This window comes from Mauremys mutica, chromosome 11 (genome assembly GCF_020497125.1).
Source record: "Mauremys mutica isolate MM-2020 ecotype Southern chromosome 11, ASM2049712v1, whole genome shotgun sequence".
Taxonomy (NCBI): domain Eukaryota; kingdom Metazoa; phylum Chordata; order Testudines; family Geoemydidae; genus Mauremys; species Mauremys mutica.
Genome location: NC_059082.1, coordinates 39,187,534 through 39,206,136, shown reverse-complemented (window position 1 = coordinate 39,206,136; position 18,603 = coordinate 39,187,534). Strand labels below are relative to the sequence as shown.

Below are 18,603 nucleotides of genomic sequence, written 5' to 3'. Positions count from 1 at the left end.
TCCCCCCACTGGCCTCTGGGAAGTGCCCACCTCTCCCCTCTGCCATGCCCTGTCCCCAGGGAGGAAGCAGACCAGATTGTGACAGCAAGAGGGCAGGAGCTCAGAAGTGGCTCAGTGGGGGGGAAGGCAGCCAGCACTTGGAGGACACAGACATGGATACACACACACACAGAGGAGATGGGTATTCTGAGCTGCTGCACCTCGGTATAGTCACCTTTGCACAGCCCCAGTGTTCAAAGGGGGGGATGGGAGAGGGTTTGGATCAGGGCCTTTGCTTGGGGAAAATGTTCTTAGGTCACCCTATGCCAGGCTGCCCAATCCTAGCTCTGTACCGAAAGCCCCAAACAATAAGCAGCAGGAAGGGTCTATGCCTGCCAACCACTGCCATCTTCCCCAGAACCAGAAGATGGGCGTTTGCAGTGCTTCATTTGTCATGGAAGAGGTGCAGAGGCTCAAGCAATTTTTTTTTAAACTTTCATAGCTGAGGTGGCAAGCCCAGAGGTACTGGGGCTCTGAACTGCCAAGTCTAGAGGAACCGGGGCTCAGCCCTGGCTGCCCTTTGACAAGTCAGCACCTACCACAAAGCAATGTCACAGCTACCACAGAGCACCAGAGCAGTGGGTATTACATAGATCACTCACACACACCCCTTTTCCAGCCTGTACTAAGCACGGAGAGAGGCTCCACTGGTATAAAGTGAGTCTAGTTCCACTGAAGCCAATGATGGAAGGAATCAAACGGAGCTACATCCCTTTACACCAGCTGAGCACGTGGCATGTGATTGCTATTTAATAAAGGGCCCCGTTTCAACAAGTAAAACCCAAGGCACTGCACTTAGTCATGACAAACTATGAAATACAGATGCTTCCAGCTCAGGGCCTTCTATATCAGGGTGTGCTGTAAAGAACAGGCTAGAGGTAGGGATGTGTATGTGTTTACACCCATACCGATTCCATCTACAGGATGGAATTGGAACTGTTTACCTGTGTGTCATATGCCCTATACTGCTAACAGCTCATGGAGATTCTCCTTTAATGCTTTAGGAGCAGACTGCTATGCGTTCTATTCCTGCAGTCACTGGAAATTTCCCAGTGGCCATGGGGTGTAGTACAGGGACAAATGCAGAGTCCCTAGATGGCCATGGATTAGCTCCAGTCCAGTGCTCCAGAAGGGGCTGCCCTGCCTGGGTCCTGAGGGTAAAAGGCGGAGAAAAATGGTCAGTACCTGTCACCAAATAGAGGACGTTGTAGGTGTGTCCGTCTCTCGCCTGGATGCGGTGCACCCCGATTTCCTGGTAGCAATTCTTGTTGTGGAATAGGGGGCTATTCCTTGGGGCAACGGGCTGCACTCTTTGCTCCACCTCCGGGTAGAGGTCAGCTATTTTGAAAGTCCCAGGAGGGGTATGATTTCCGTCCCAAGGGCACTAAGCCAAGAGAAAAAAACCACCACCACATTATCAGGGCCATCCAGATCCAAAGGGAAACAAAGACTTGGATGAGCCATCTCCCCTGCTAATTCCCCAAGGGAGCCCCGGGATGAGGAAGCTGGTTACCAGGGCTGTGCTCAGGCACCTGTGCTCTACTGTGCAGGCAGAAAAGCCTCTGGGGAGAATTCCTGCAGCACAGCTGTGGCGTAAAGCAGCCACAGGCCACCCTTGATGCCTGGTGCATGCCTGGGGGGCAGGCTCTGGAGGAAGTGGGGCTATAGCACAAAGTGCTAAGGCAATTCTAGGCAGCACTGCAGCCTGCTCAGGGTGGGCGGCCTAAATTTCGGCCCCCGGCACAGCCCAGACACAGGAGGGTGCAGAAGGGGCTTAAACCACCATGCCACCCGCTGGGCTGGAAGGTTTGTCTCCAAGAGACACAAGTAGCCCATATTTCAGAGGCTGTCCCTGGTTCCCACCAGGGAGGCATTAGCTAACTGGGGAGAGGGAACGTGGTTTCTGCAGCAGCTGCAATCCCAAATGCTCCAGAGATGTCAGTCACACACGCTCAGTGTCCCCCTGACAGGACACTAACAGCCTGAGGCATAGGAGAGCCAATCACCCCTACTTCTCATGCATTGGTCATAGTCTTATCCAGCCCTGTTATATCATAGACTATCAGGGTTGGAAGGGACCTCAGGAGGTCATCTAGACCAATCCCCTGCTCAAAGCAGGACCAATCCCCAGATTTTTACCCCAGTTCCCCAAATGGCCCCCTCAAGGATTGAACTCACAACCCTGGGTTTAGCAGGCCAATGCTCAAACCACTGAGCTATCCCTCCCCCCAAAAAATAAATTGAAGCTATATGTATCTCCTAGAACTGGAAGGGACCTTGAAAGGTTCTTGAGCCTGGCCCCCTGCCTTCACTAGCAGGACCAAGTACTGATTTTTGCCCCAGATCCCTAAGTGGCCCCTTCAAGGATTGAACTCACAACCCTGGGTTTAGCAGGCCCATGCTCAAGCCACTGAGCTATCCCTCCCTCCCTATACATTAAGGACTAAAATGTGCCACTGTCACCTGGCCAGGAACTTAGATTGTAAACTTGTTGAGGCAGGGACCATCTCAGCGGAAGTGCCCTAAAAGTGTGGGGGGCCCCACAGGTACCCAAGCACCCCCATGAGGTGCTTTCCCTTCACTACCCATTTCCCCTCTTCCCCGCCCCCCCCCGAGGTCCCGCCCACTCCTCTCTGCCCCCTCCTCCTCCTGTTGCTCACCCTTACGTCAGAAGTGGGAAGGCCTAGCCCTCCTACTTTTAAAAGTGGGGGCAGGGGCATGGCCCCCTGGCCCTCCCTGTTCTGGTACCCCTGGTACAGCACCTAGCATCATGGGCTCCTGGGCCCGCACTGGCCCCCCAGGCACCATACGACTAGAACTCATCAGTTTCCCCCATTTTACAGGGGGGGGAAGCAGGAGCAGCACAGAGAGATGAGGGGACTTGCCCAAGGAAGAGTTGGGAATACAAGTCAGATCTTCCGCCTCCCGGTGCTTTAAGCATCAGACCACCCACCCGGAAGGCCGGCTGTCGCTCACCTGTCCAGGACGGACGTGGGGCATGTCCTTAGTGTAGCCTTTGAGTTTCGATGTCCGGAACACAGTGTCAATGTCACCGATGGTGTAGACGCAAACGGCCGAGTACCCCCTACAGGCAACGGAACAGAGGATCAGGGCCTGGCCGCCATTCTGCTACTGCTCAAATTCTTAGCCATTGTTTCTCCCAAGCTGGGGGGAGGGGGGAACGTTTATTACATAACCATTGATAGGGACACTTCTAACTATATCCCAGACACGTCTCAGCCAATGAGAATGGAGGGATGAAGCAGCAGGTCAAAGCCATGTGACAGTGGAATAGGAGCCATATGGGCCAGGATATATTAGCCAGGACATCCTAAACCTGAAAATGTGACTCAGGCAAAACTCCCACTGAAATTAATAGGGAGGGCACCAGGGCTGTGCTTAGTACAGAGATGCTGAAGTCTCTCTCTTCCCAAGGGAAGATTGTCTATCTTAGGTACTTCTATGGCCCCGTTCCTGGAACCGCATCATCTTTAATGGATTTATCCTCACAACCCCCCCGGGAAGCAGGGCAGTGCTGTTATCCCCATTGTACAGATGGGAAACTGAGGTACAGAGAAACTAAGTAACTTGCGCAAGATCACATGGGAAGTCGGCAGCAAAGCAAGTGAGTCTGCACTGAGGAGGAGGGAGGTCAGGGCTCCTGCAGGGGGAGAACTGCAGAGTGAAGCTGCAGGGAAAGGTGGTCTCCTGCAATGGTCCCCCAGGACAAGACATGTCCTCAGGAAGGAGGGGCTGAGCCCAGCTTAAGCCTGGGTGAACGATTGTGTTTGAAAACGCTTAATAAAAACCCAGACCCTTGCAAGGGTTGTGACTGAAAGAGACTGAGGAGTTTGTTGACGGAGCCCTGGTGAAGAGGGAAACAGGGGCAGGGCACAGCAGAGGTGGCCCTAGCCCTGAAGGGGCACTTGGGGGGCAGCCGACTCCGTTACACAATAGGATCACATTGTGATGTGGCAGCAAATGCCACACCACTGGCATCTTCTCAGCATGCCGCTACCTCAGCATCCAATGACACTGCTGACAATACGACAGCCTCTCCTGACAGACCAGCAGGTGCGGAAAATAAATGCTTTAATTGCCTTGTGTGCTCAAAAATTGGGAGAGTGCTGCCAATTTCAGGACATGCAAACACGAGCATCGCCAGGGTCACTCTCCTGGATCTCACAGAGAAACCAGCTTTTCAAGAAGTGTTTGCTCAGCACCTAGCCCCGTGGGACCCTGATCTCGGAGAAGAGCCTTTAGCCACCCCATAATACTTTTCTCTTTCTCGCCACCCCCCCACCCCACCCCACCCCCATCTCCTCTCCAATGTCCTGGGCATCTCAGTGGTGTCTCAAATCAGCAGCATTAAGCACCATAATGCGAAACAGCAGGGGGAGAGTGCAAAGCAAGATTCCTTGAGCAGGGATTGCTGGAGGAAGCGCCATACAGGAGCACGTTGACCCTGAAGCTAATAGTTTGTCACAGAGCTGACACTTGGCCTCCTCACCTCTGTACCCCTGGGAAGATGTGCCCCTGAAAGTCTTGACTCACACTGGGAGAAAGCAAGAGAAACAGACAGGATGGAAAGGAGCAGCAGACACCCAAGGGCTAGGCATCCCACTGAGAGGGCTCACCCCAGGATTACAGAAAAACAAAAAAGCCCGCAACATAAATACTACAGGGAGAGAAGGGAAAGACTATCAAGGTTAGGACCCAGAGTGGGCCAAGTTACTTGGGTTAGGTTAAGACATGGAGACGGTCCTGGCTTCACCCAGAACTGGCCCTAGTAGGGGCAGCCAGCCCTTTTATCTGGCTTGCTGGGCCCTGATTGGCCTTTGCCTGCTCCCACCCCTTCTAGGCACCAGTGGACCAGCTCTCACTGGTTCTACCTGCAGCTGATCATGGGAGGCCTCTCTAGGCAGCCCCTAGCTGTCCGAACTCACTGCTCTTCCCTCCCAGCAAGGCACCTTTTGAAGGCGGAGTGCACCAAGGTGTTGGGGTCGCCAACAGGGAGCAGTGAAGGCCTGGTACACCCCATCACAGGGCCCCAATCCTGCAAGGCATTGGGGCCTTGATGGGGATGAAGGTGCTCAGCACCTCCCAGGGTTGAACCCACAAGCTGCCTTCTCTGATGGTGTGAGGAATAAAGCCACAGGTGGCAAATAGGAGCAGAGGAGCTTGTGCTTTCTGTCTCATGCCTTTCCCTCTCAGCTATGAGGGAGTTGAGATGAGTGGACCAGCTATCTAGCAGTCAGCTCCTGAGGTGCCTTTGAACACCCCTCCCCTCGGCTCTGAGGCGGTGACCTGTGTGGGCAGAGATACTCACCAGCAGTTGGAGAAGAGTCCATACACTCTGGTTTCCCTCCAGTTCTTGTCTGACGGGACAAAGAAGACATCTTGCAGCAAGTTGAAGTTGCTCTTGGTGGCTGGGTCGACGCAGACCAGCGTGGCCTTCAGGAAGGTGGTCCACTTGGAAGCAGAGAGGGAGCTGGTGCCCCCTTTGTCTCCCTAGGAGACACAGCAGAGCCTCAGAGCCCATCCCAGAGGAGGGGGATGCAGAAGGGAATCTCTGGCACACTCCCAGCCCCTTGAATGGCTCTCCATTATCTATCGTACTTACACGGCCCCCCCCAATCACCACAGCATGTGAGCACTTTACTATCTTTAATGTGTTTATCCTCACAATACCCCCGTGGGGTAGGGCAGAGCTGCTATCCTCATTGTGCAGAGGGAGAAAACGAAGGCATTGAGACACTGAGGGATTTGCCCAAGATCACACAGGAAGTCTGTGGCAGAGCCATTTCCTGATCCCTGGTTTGCACCTTGGACCACCAGACCATCCTTTCAGCTTGCTCCCTTCCAGCACTTCACTTCTAGGCAGGTCAGAAATCAGGGGTAGTTACAAGCAAAAAAATGACCTATGGCAGATGGGTTCTCTCTTCACCTCCAGCACTGCTTTGTAATGCCCACAGCAACCTCCTCACCACATGGCCACACCAGCTCCCAGGAGCAGGGGAACTCATGGAAGCAATGTATTGGCTCCCATACTCTCTCTAACCCACCCTGCCTGTCCCCGCCCTGCATGCTCTGTACCTTGCACAGCTGGGCCACTCTGGAGACTTGTAACGGGGCCTCGGGACTCTTGTCCGGATTGTCTTCTCGAAAGAAATAGTAGATCTTGTCATCATGGCGCTCATCTTGTTTGATGACAGTGGCTTTCACAAACTTTGGGTCTGGAATGGAGGAGGAAGAGCCGTGAGAATGGGACAGACAAGCAGACATGTCCTAAGAATCTCTCCTAATACAAGGGCACCTGTGACAACCATCGCCAGGGATTGAACCAGGGACTTCTAGGACTTAAACAAGTGAACTTCTGCAGCTGGAGCTGAAGAGACATGCTATAAAGCCAGGAACTGAAACCAGCTCAGCTCCTCTATAGATCAGACACAAAGAGAGACCACCCCTGACACACTCAGTGCCTTACCCCTGTTCCTGTGCCAACACCCTGGTTTAAGACTCTGGATCTTGCTTTTTGCAGCTTCCTTGAAGTGTCAAGGCTTTGAAGTCCAGCTCAGTCAAGTCCCTAGGCTGGTTAGCTTGGAAGGAAACCCGTTCCATGGAGACAACGGAGTGCGTAGGGGAAATGCCACGGCATGGAAAAGGAGGCCCAGCGGGCTTTGCAGTTGTTTATGTTTAACTGGGGAAGACCGGAAGGCTGGTAATGATGCAAGAGCCCTATTAATACACCTCCCTGGCTCCATGAAGTCAGCTGGAGGGGAGCGCTGAGGCTCATTACTTCATGTCCCCAGCACGGAAGAGCCTGATTACGTGATGCCCTGGGAGCATCTGCTTTGTTTGCTTCTGCTGGCTCTGTGTTTGCACTTGACTTGCTGCCATTTTTGGCCCTCATCTGTGAGGGGGATAAAATCCCCTTGCCAGGTGGAAACCCCTGACTCTTCCCTCTGCCAATCCACCAGCCGGGGGGCGGGGGATGCTTTCCAGATTTGGATTCGTTACCAGGCCCCTGGCTGGAGCTATAGAAGGAGCAGCCTTTGGGCTCCACCAGGTGCCCATTTATGGCCAGATGAGCGACTGAAGCTCTCTGCTCTGTTGCCACGGACAGGCAGTGATTGCAGCTGGCAGGTCAATTAAACAGCTGCATTTCCTTCCTGCTTCAGACATGGGATGCTGCGTCCGCTTTTTCAGTTCTTTTTACACAGCTACTTCTGTTTCTCCCCCCCCCCCCGCCCCGCCCCGCACTCACGCTGGAGGAACGGTTCCTCTGCAGCCACTGCCCAAAGCATTTTGCACAGCACTGGCATTTAGTCCCCATCATTACAGGGATAACTTCCCCAGTGCAGCTAGAGCAGGGGTGCTCGGAGTTGCTGTTTCCCTGTTTGCTAGCAATGGCTGGGGCCAAATAACAGGTGGAAGTTGTTTATCACTCTAAGGACGCCTTATTGTTCAGTGCTGCAAAGAGCAGGCCAGGAAATGCTTTGATTTCCTCTGCTCCAGGGTACTGCAGCCTCCCCACGGCTACCTAAGGAGACTGCCTTGCCTGCCACAGTCTCACCCCCGGCATGCTGCTGCTGTGCTGGAGGACTGGTCCCCAAGCCACTTCCTGACCCTGGGCAACCCCAGAGCAGCAGATAGGACTACAGCAGGGGGCAGAGGATGCAGGACGGCTTGTGGAGAGAAGGTGGAGACACCCTTACATCCCAAGATCATTGTCCTGCTGGGCTTCGCCTGGCAGGCACCCCCAGGCCCAGGGGCTCTCTGCCATACTCACTCTGCATCACTGTGTCGCTGGTGTAGAGCTCCCCAGTCCCTCGGACCTGGCGGAAGCGGGGTATCTTCCCATTGTGCTGGTGCAAGCTGATGGTGGAATAGATGGCTTCGCCTGCAAGATGGGAAGGATCGTTTGCAGCTGACTGGCTTTTAGTTCTGCCAGTACTCGCCTGGGGAGTATTTTTCCCTCAAGGGATCTAGTACAGGTGAAAGAAGCCGGGGTGATGACCCTGGAGGGCGGAGTCCCCTCAGATCCGATGAGCAGGCCTGGCCTGGATCATGGTAGTGCCAGCTCAGCCTGCATCAGCCCTGGACTAGCAAAGAGCTCATTCTCCAAGGCCCACTCATGCCGTGGCTTCTGCACTGGGCCAAGCTCTGCCAGTTGGGGTGGGGAGGGGGGCTGGCTTTGGATACAGACACTTGTCCCCTGGGGGCCAGAATCAGCAGCATTACCCCTTAGCTAAGGAAAGAAACAATTCAACAAAGCCATGGAAGAAGCTCTGGTTTTCCAAGGGCAGAAGAGGAGGGGAAGGTTTCAGGGGAGAACAGCATTCACAGCAGCCTTGGATGGGGCATGGGGAGGAGCTCCCCACTCCACTGCCTTCTCCCCTGGGCAGAGGGCTCAGTGCTGAGAGGTAGATATGGGGGATGGGAGAAAACCAATGGCCCCAAGATGAGGTGGAATTAAATCTGGTGCCTGGAAGCCAATCACAAGGGCTAAGCCTCTGTACGTTTGCCTGGGTGAGGAGGATGGGGCCAGGTCCCCTGCGAGAGGGCAAGAGAACCCACCGGTCTCCCTTCTTTGGGCAAGTGGATGAGGCGCTGGCAATGCCAGACTGCCCACCAGCTTGGGCACTGGAGTGACAGGGAAGGGTTTGCAGGGTTACTGCCCGTCACCATGGACTCTGGCCAGCCCTGGCAGGACAGTCCCAGGCTCCCTCCTCACACTGCTCCAGAGATAGGCTCTAGCCCAGCCTTGAGGTGATCCCACCTCCCTCGCTGCTGGGCTTCTTCAGCTGCTCTGATGCTAGAATTAATGGGACTGACCCTGCACTGGGGGCCCAGGACATCACCCAGTTCCTGGTCGGAGAGCAGTGCTCACTTCATGCTCATTCCACCTTGAGCTTCTCCCCAGCACGGAGATCTAAGGCCTGTTCTCTGACCAGCACCAGGCCAATTTACAGACCAGCGATGGTGCGGCATGGAGACGGCACCGTTCCCCCAAAGCCCCTTCCCCAGGAACACAATCACTTAAACAAGGCAAAGCCGAAGAGCCTGGGCAAGCCGCCCAACTGGTGGGAATCAGCGTGGCTCTACTGACTTCAGTGTCGCACCGCTGGGGACCTGGCCCTGCGGTGCTACGGGCTGAAGAACAGACACAAGCATTTGGACTTACCATCAACAAGGACCAGGGAGTTCTGGTTAGGCACAAAAGGAGCCAAGCCCTGTGCAGCCACTTCAGATTTATTCCGATCGGCCTGGGGAGGGCAGAGGGAACAATTAAGAGTCATTGTTGGCAGGAGGGGTTCTGGCACCTTGTTGTATTCTCCCAGCAGAGTAACGCAATCAACATCTGCTCCAAGAGATTACCTACCCCCCAGCACCTGGACCTGGCATGTGCTCTGGCTGCAGGGTGTCTCATGCAGAGCTAGACTGGGCTGGTGCACCAGGAAGCTCAGGAAAGATGTTTCCTGTGAGTTAAGGCTGGGGGTGAGGGGGGTCAGGTCACATGCTCCAAGAACAACTCTGGTGTCAAAAGCTGACTTGGAGGAACATTTACAGACAAGTGCATTGACTTGGCTGGTGTTCTCCTGCGTTCCCCTTTGCTGTTACTCACTAGAGATGCGCGATCCTGCCTGTCCTCTGCCACAGACTGGATTTCCCAGGCAGGAGCAGAGAGTGGGTTCTATCATGGACTATTAAACTCAGCTTCCACATAGGCTTTCCCCACATAGGCTTCAAAGCACTTTGCAAAGGAAGGGGAGTGTGATCATCATCTGCATTTGACAGATGGGGAAACCAAGGTACAGACAGGCAGAGCAATTTACTCTAGTCATAGTGCAGGTGAGTGGGGACAGGACCCCAGGTCCGATGGAGAAAACGCTGAACTAAGCATCAGGTGACCCAGGTTCTAGACCTGCTCACCTGCAGGCTAAGCGACAAACTCCCTGGCTTACCAAGTTCCAGCAGGTCGGCTTGCAGGCATTTGTCCCACAGATCAACAGCGTGTCATGGTACTTGCCAATGAAAGTCAGGTAGTTCTTCTCGTCCTCCTGGAAAAGAAAAAGGGGTGCATGAGCCACGGTAGATGGTTTAGTGACTCCCAGCTTCTCCAGGCCCAACCTTAGGAGCCCTGATAGCAGCACTAAGCTGGAGGAGATACCAGGATTTTTCTGGGTATTAAAACCAGGAGGGACCGTTCCCTGTTGTGATCATCTAGGCTGTCCTCCTGATACAACACAGGCCAGAGAATTTTACTCAGGAAGGGGACAGCAGGATTGGCACACCCTCCAGAGCTCCAGTGGGGGACCCTCAGCCACCCCCACCCCGTAGCACAGAACTGACTCAATCTCCTAATTATCCATTCCCCACATTAATGGAATTCGGCGACTTCATGTCTCCTGTTCACCCCCGTCCCGCCAGAACTTCCCACTCTGACCCATGTTCCCCCTGACTTAAGCCTACATCCTCCACCCCTCTAAGTTAGGGTGACCAGATGTTCCAATTTTATAGGGACAGTCCCGATATTTGGGGCTTTTTCTTATTATAGTCACCTATTACCCTCCTCCCCGTCCTGATTTTTTCACACTTGCTATCTGGTCTCCCTACTCTAAGTGCCCATCAAGGTTCCTTCTACGCTGGGTGGCTTAGGAGTCCTACCGCGGAACGGAAAAGGTGCACTAACAGAGCGGAGGTGAGAGTTACAAGGGCTCCTCTGGGCTATCTGGAAAACTCCTGATATTTCTCAGAGACCTAAATCCACCTGGTGAGATCTCCAGACTTACTGGTTTTTGGCAGGCTCCTGAATCCTGTTCTGGGAAGTCCTCCTAGAGAAAAGGAATAAGCGTGGGTTAGTTCCTGCCCTTGCTAAACAACTGTCTGGAAGTGAATGACAAATGCTGGCAAAGTTCGGTGAACCCGTGTGCCACCCACGGACTCAGCTGGCCAGGAAGATGGGGGTGGCTGCATGGCTCGGTCAACACCGATAGACAGCACTTTCCAGATGGTTCCCATATGGAAGCTGCGGGTTGGGAGCACTTGGGAGGCTGGGCTGGTTTAGGGCTGGGTCTGGGAGTTTGGGATAAATGGAGGTAGAAGCGGGGCCGCAGGTGGGCAGAGGGCACAGCTGGGGGAACTAGTAGTGGGCTCAGGTCAGGCTGATGTCAGAGGGCTGTCAGGAAGGACTCAGGTCTCTTGCTGGGGGAAATGAGTAGGCATCAGTGGCTGGGTGGAGGAGGAAGTGGTAAGAGAGACTGGGGTTTTCAGAGGGTTAACCAGACTCTCTATTTGTATGACAGCAAGAGGGGTGGTGTCTGTGCCTGACCCATCAGGGGTTAACTTGCCTGAGGGGAATGGAAGTGCATAGAGACAACCGGAGAAGACATCACCCATGCTCCCACTGCCCAGTCCATGGTATAATTCGGAGCCCAAACCCCATTGGTCTCCATCATCAGTGATGTCACTGGTTAGTCTATGTGACATCAGAATCACTAATGCTGAGGTCAAACACTGGCTGGTCAGATCCCTGGATAGATTGTGCAGGGTGGTTATCCAGAGGGATGAAAGCACGGGGCTGGGTGTTGAGACACTGGCCTTCTCTTCCCAGCTTTGCCCTTGACCTGCTGGAGGAGGTTGGGCAAGTCACTAACCTGCCCTGTGCCTCTGTTTCCCTAGCTATGCAATGGGGAGAATGTGGCTGAATGATTTCACAGTGAGCTTGGATGGCTAAGCCATGCACATCTGTGAAGCCTCCTTACCGTGTGGTTACTGGAGCTCTCAAAGTCGACGTAATAGAGCTTTCCCTCCACTCCCACCAAGAGAGAGGAATTCCCCTCCTCATGGTAGAGAGTTACGAAATTCTCGTGCTTGTCCAGCTGAAAGCGGCTCTCCCCTAGGAAACACAACAACGAAGAGACTAAGCAAGAGTGTCCATGAATCCAGCAGGATCGTTGTCAGATTACCAGCCACCCTGCCCACTGAGGAACAGGGAGTACACACTGATCTACGCCTCTCAGCTAGTTACTCTCTTGCCACATTGTAAACCCAGCTGCAGAGACACGCCCAGATCAAAGAGACAGTCACCAGGTGCAGTAATCAGCCCATCCGCCAGGTGTGGTGTTACTATCTAGTCTGATACTCGGTGCCTTTCAGGAGGTGGCCCAAATGCCCATTGCACACCCACATGTGCCACGCTGCACTGTGGGGTGGAATCACTTCTTGCCCTCACTTGTGCACCAGCACAAGGCTGGAGAGCTCTCCTCAGCTTCCTCCTAGCAAGTGAAACTGCAGACACGGCGCACTTTGGAGGGAGCATGTGCCAGTGATTAGAGCAGCCTCACACATTTACTAGCCCCGGCCTAAAAGCACCTACTCATGTGGTACAATGAGACAGGTGTCTGGCCTGTGAGAATTAAAATAAATGACTTTCCCCAAGTCAAGGAGAGCCAGGCCAGGTGGGGGCGGAGCAGGCATCTGGAAATCAGGGCTCCTGGCTTCTAGTCCTGCCTTTCTGTGCCCTCCCCCATTGTACCAGAGCCCCACAGCATATTGAAACAGAGTCTCTGCTACAGCCATGAGCTGGGGCCCTGTGTGGGGTGTGCAGCATGTATAGACACTGTACTGTGGAGCAATTCATGTTGCGGGTGGGGCGGGGGTTAATTCGGGTCAGATAAAAGCATCTGAGCTGCTGGGGGCTTAACTCAGCTGTGCCCGCTGGGAGCCAGAGGCCTAAGGAGAACCAGCCACGTCTCCATTTTTGCCTAGCAAGGGTGGGCAGTGCCCATCTCCTGGCACTGATCACACTGGCATGGTTCACCCTCCAGCACAGAGGGCCCTGAGCCAAACCCCTGCAAGCCGCCACCCCGATCTTTGAGGGCACACAGAATCCAGCCCCCACCTCCCGATCCACAAAGTTTTGCAACTGGCCTCTAGCACAGGCCAAACCCCCAGATCCAGCCACCCCAAGATTGGGGTGGAGGACGGGGGGACAATCCAGATCCAAATGCAGGGGCTCAAGTCTCTCTACCTACTACACCAACAGCCACCCTCACTCCCACCCGCACACTGGTGTCTGCCAGCTGATGTTTTCTCACTTCTGGCTCAGCATAAATAAAGAAGAGAGCTAGAGAAGGCAGAGACAGACACAGGAAGGGCAGGGAGGATCCTAATGCCCTTGCAGAGCCTGATGGAAGGGAGGGGTCAGGATTATTTGATGCAGGAGAGCAGCAGATCAGAGTGGCTAGTCACTGACTCCAAAGCAGCTGGGTTATTGCTCTTCTTCCCAGCCACCACTAATTGCTAAGTGCACTGTGCATCTGACCCTTCTGTGTACAGAGCAGGAAAGAAGATTACACAGCTGCTGAGAAACTGGGGGAGGAACAGATGAGATTACAAAGCTGCAGCCCTCCCAGGCAGATGGAAACAACATGGCCAGACAGCTAGCAGCCAGCCTTGAATCTGCCTGCAAGCATTGCAGATTAGCCTCCTCCCCGTCCATCCTCCCACAGGGCCAGAGTTGGTTCTTGGCTCTTAATCATACACTGCTCCCCCTACAGCAGCTCCCCACTACCTCAGAGTGCCAGGTAAACAAATTAACCAAGCCTCACAAACCTAGAAACTAAGTCACCCCGCTTTGCACATAGAGAAACTCAGGCAGACCAAGCAGTGACAGGACCTTCCCCGCAGCAAGTCAGTGGCAGAGGTAGGAACAGCCCCCGCTCTGCTGATTTACAGGTTCCGTGCTCTAACCACTAGCCTGCACTGTTCCATTTTGCTGTGCTCTCACGGCTCTTTCCCACCCAAGATCTAATAGGCCAGAGGCAGCATGGGCTGGGTCAGGCCCCTGACACTGCTGAGTTCTATTGCTGACGCCACCAGTGGCCAGGCACATGCTGTCCAGCACTGCTGAGCCAACACCACCTCTGAAAAATCAGACTGTTGTTCCATGGCCTGAGGGGAGCCCCTCCTGCTCTCTGTGCCTCATGAAGGTAATAAAAACTCACTACTGGGGAGGTGGCCTGGGGAAATGGGGTTTACAAAGTGCAGTGAACTTATCAAGTCCAGTCCCAGCGGTGAGGATGATTGCTATTTATTCTTCGCTGATGCAGCAGTGCGCCAAGGGTCATTAGTGCAATGGCTGAGCTGCTGCGAAGAACCCTTCTCTGGAGAGGCTGTGGTGCAACTGCGTTGGTTACAGGATGGGGAATCCTCATTGCCAAGTCGACCTGTGATGATCACCCACCCAGGGATTTGTTAGGTTCTGCTCCAGCTGAGCTGGGTTTCTTCCTCTCCCCGGGGCAAGGGCCCTCTCCTGTTGATTCTCATATCACAGCTGGCTTTGTGCTGTCTCATGTCACAGCTGGGTTCTCTAGCAGAGTTCTCCTCCCACATCTCCCTTTGGTGCCTGACCCTCCATGCCTGGAGCCACAACCGGAGCAGAGAGGCCTGCAAACTCAGCCTCCAAGTGGGGGTGATGTCCCTGGGCAGCGTAGCTGCATCTGTGCCCCCTAGGGGGTGTCTATAATATAGTCTAAAACAGGGGCATGCGCTAGTCAGATCCCTCCACCGTAGCCACATCACTGCACGCTCACTCGGATTGCGAACTGCAGGCTGGACACAAGACTTAGTGGGGAGCTAAACATCAGCCTTGATGAAGAACATAAAGCCCCTGGCCACCATCAGAAGCGGTATTCCCCACCAGCACTCAAGGGTTAACAACGAGTGCACTGCGTGACTTGTGCCCCGCCCCGAGTTGCAGCATATTGCTACAGGCCAGAGCCTTCCTTGGCTGGCCAGATACACTGTCCTGCTTGCTAGTGAGAAATCTCCCTGCTCTCCACTCTTCTTCTTCCTCTATTGCAGCGTAGCCACTCCTTTCCGCTGTGAGCTTCCTCCCAGCGGTGCCCTGCCACTAGCAGCGGACAGGAGGATCCTACTTTTTCCTAGACTGGGGGCTGGGACCGTATCACCATCTTCTCTATTAAGAGCCAGGCACACTTAAGTTGCTGTGTCCAAACTACTCCGAGATCTGTCATGGTCCTGACTGTCTCTTACCCTGGCCATCTCGCTGTCCTGGTCTACGCTTGCGCCTGCATCTCTTTAGCTAGGCTGGGGGCTGGAATCTCCGCCTAGACAAAGCCCAATGTGTGCGGCCGTGTGGAAAGTCTGCGCTGATGGTGCCTGTGCTTTGCCCGGCAGAGGGTCTGCCGACACCACGAGACCTGCGCATGGGCTAGCCCGCCTCGCTCAGTGAAGACAGCTGAGAGAGAGTGCGGCCTGGCGGAGACCCTGCGTACGTACTCGGCTCGCTAGCCCACGCTGCGCCGTCTTCACAGCTAGCATTACCCATGTAAGCTGGCTCAGGAGGCTAGCCCGGGCCCAGACGTCACTGTGGAGACAGACTGGCTGTTGGGTCTTACACCAGCGGGATGTTCACTTTCAGCCCAAGCAAGCTTGTTCTTTCCTGCTGAGAAGAATCAATCATCGGTGCGCATTGAGCCTCGAGTACAGGAGGAGGGGGCGGGGGAGAGTCTGCAGCCCACATGAGCCAAGGGGAAAAAGGCTCTCGAGCAAGGAAATAAATCCCTAGCACGTGCCTCTTGATTGACAGAGTCAATGCGCAGTGTGGGCAAAGGGCAGGCTGCACACGACCGAGCTTCCTGCCAGGCGCCTTCAGCCACTGCACAGGCTGGCTGCCTGTCCAGCACAGCTACAGTATTCAGCAAAACAGAGGGCGCCCTGATTGTTCTGGTGGCTGCATTGTCTTCTCTGTGCTTCCTCCTCAAAAGCAGCAGCACCTGGGATTCCAGCATTGTGAGCTTCCTCCCAGCAGTGCCTGATCAATGCCACTCAGGAATCAAGCAGAGTGAGCACCTCTCTGGTATGACCATGTTAGCGTTGGCCAAGACTCCAGCGGCGGCTTGTCAGTGCCAGATCCCAGCAGTGTGAGCTTCCCCATATCACTGCCCATTTGAGTGTGGGCCCCGCTCCACTGTAAACCCCATACTGGACCCGACAGCTCCTACTGAGGCAGCGTTGTATCTTCAGGTCACTACACGCTGTGCCATGATGCTGCAACACGACCTGGCCAGGTCACCCCTCCTCCCTGCAAACAGAGGGCTCACCTCACCCTGCAGGCTAAGCATGCAGGAGGCAGGACAGAACCATGAGAATGGGTGCACGATCCTTGTATATCCACAGCAGCCTGTATCACCGTGCCCCAGCCCCCTAATTCTGCATCTTCACCAGAGGGGTTAAATTCCTCCCACTCAGCCATTTGTACCGCCCCGTCAGCCTCTAGCGCAACTCTCTGTGGCTGCGCTGATCACCACTTACTGTCAGCCAGTTTGTTCAACTGCAAGTCACTTCTAGGAAGCTCACTGCCCACCACATCCAGATGGAAAATGCAGCAAACTTCGAGCATGCGGTGTTGTGCAAGTCAATTGCAATCACAAAAGGGGTTGTGGGAAGAAGTCCGGGCAGCTCTGCTATAGTGCTAGAAAGTACCATCCCTTCACAGCTTGGGAGAGAACGGTACATGGGGTTGCCTGCACGCAATGCTCGTACAAATGCAACCTGCTTGCTGACATGACCCGGTTGGGGTCTCCTCCAGGATTTGCCCTCTGCAATCCCACAATGCTCCTTGCCTGAGCACCATCTGTCTCGTGTCCTGGGTGGCTTTGCAGGCCAAGTTGCTCCTTGGTTGATCCCTCTTTTGCAGATTCAACAACTTGGGCATGTTCAAAGTGTTGGGTCCATGTTCACTGCTTAATCTTCACCAGATTGAAGTCAGATGGAGACACTGAAGCACAGGGAGGTGAACTGACTTGCCCAAGGTCACCCAATGACTCAGTGGCGGAGTCTGGATTAGCGCCCAGAACTCCTGACCAGTGCTGGGCAACTACTGCGCAAAGGTGTGTCCATGTCTTTCTTAAAGTGTGGTGCCCATAATAGCGACCTCAACTGGCTATATCAAGGTAATAAACTACATGTGCCTTGGCTCCCCTAGGGTTTTCCATCACCATAGCTACAGCCATGTAAAATCCACACCCCTTTTTGCGGGGAAGACATAGCCTACGTGCCTGGATAAATAAAAAGAGGAACCCGCTCTTCTTATGCTACCAGCATACTCTAGCTCTTACTTGGGGGTCCAGTGACCTTTTTCCTCTTGTGTAACATTCATCTTTGTCCTACGTTCAACAGCTGACCTAGGGGAATACATGCTGCCTTCAGACTTCCATTTTCCTTATGCAGCACAAGGCTGCTCACTTCATTTCTGCTGATCTCAATTTGGCTTTTTGCCGTGTGGGTGTTTTGGGGACTGGGTTTAGTTGAGCTCAGCCATACTCCAGAGCTCTGCTCAGACCCAAGCTTCCACAGAAGCTAATGACTTGTTTCCCCTTTGAGCAGCTACAATGAAAACAGTCATTTTGCTGGCGCCAGAGCAGTAGTTGTTTTCTTTCTGCCAGATGCTTCAAAAGGGACGAACCCAAAATACATGGGCTTGCCAAGAGCCATAGTGCTTGACTTGCAGCTTTGTTTGGACTCATCTACTAAACAGGGTTGAACCTGTCTGGTGCTTGGATAGGAGAACTCCAAGAAGATTCCAGGTCCTGGTACTCTTCTCTCTGAATTGGCACTACCCCCAGTGCACCCAGGAGTGCAGTGCTTGAAGTGCTGCCATTTGACGGATTCCCCGTGTGACCTTGGGCATTGATTTCAATAAATGTATTGAGGCTCCTGACTTCTAAGGATTTGGGTGTGCCTCAGTTTCCCCCTCTGCACAATGGGGCTAGTAGTACTGCCCTGCCTCACAGGGGTGTTGTGAGGACACCACATGCCACAGTAATGGGGGCCGTATAAACAGACTAGATTTAAAGCCCAAGGCTTGCCCACGGATGGCCATTTAAAGATCTTGTGGTGCTTTTGGGCAAAAAGGGGTGCTACCCCCAATATCCTGGCCAAATTCCAACTTGATAAGCTGCCGTCTGTATTCCTGTTGGGGTTCCATTTTAACTCTATGAGAATTTACTGGCATGCTACGGCTACCATGATCCACTCCCAGAGGTGGCTGCATGTTAGAGGTAGGTGGGTTGATCCCCACTCATGCAGTCTCTAAACACCCTGGGATCCTTCTGGGTGAAAGGTGCTAGGTTGTTCTTTGATTGAGAGACCCAAACCCTCCCCAAGTCATGCTCTGCTTTTCCATGCACAGCCCTAGATTGGCATTTTCAGTATCTGGTAGGGGAATCACCCCATGTGCATTCTTGATCTCATTTCGGTGGAGTGGGGAAAAAAAATAGCAGTTCCCGGGAGAACACTGACCCCTCAAAGGAGACAATGCCACAAAGAAGGCGGATCCTCAGCCACCCTCCAAATTCCCTTCAATTCTCTCTGAGATTTTCCATGACATTTTATCTGGTTCACACAAAGCCCCAGCCAGCTGAAGAATCAATGGAGCAATTGTAATTTTAGATGCTAACCCGAGTGGGAGAATGCATACAAGAAAGGAGAGCTCTGTGCTTTGCGGGGAAAGCAGCTAAATCAATTGCTGGC

General features: G+C 53.8%; 1 protein-coding gene across 2 annotated transcripts in view; it reads right to left on the bottom strand.

Moving 5' to 3' along the window:
• The window catches only part of SEMA7A (semaphorin 7A (John Milton Hagen blood group)), a 46,815-nt gene that overhangs the window by 9,380 nt on the left and 18,832 nt on the right, over positions 1-18,603 (bottom strand). Inside the window, exons 3-11 of one of the 2 annotated variants that reach the window (XM_044980273.1) lie at positions 11,808-11,941; positions 10,836-10,877; positions 10,008-10,103; positions 9,227-9,308; positions 7,832-7,942; positions 6,136-6,275; positions 5,369-5,550; positions 3,016-3,124; positions 1,225-1,423 (exon numbers count right to left, since the gene is read on the bottom strand). In XM_044980273.1, the coding sequence (XP_044836208.1) occupies positions 1,225-1,423; positions 3,016-3,124; positions 5,369-5,550; positions 6,136-6,275; positions 7,832-7,942; positions 9,227-9,308; positions 10,008-10,103; positions 10,836-10,877; positions 11,808-11,941 (1,095 nt within the window). Of the gene's footprint in view, positions 1-1,224; positions 1,424-3,015; positions 3,125-5,368; positions 5,551-6,135; positions 6,276-7,831; positions 7,943-9,226; positions 9,309-10,007; positions 10,104-10,835; positions 10,878-11,393; positions 11,494-11,807; positions 11,942-18,603 lie in introns of those variants that run through there. The other variant, XM_044980274.1, reaches the window with a different exon arrangement.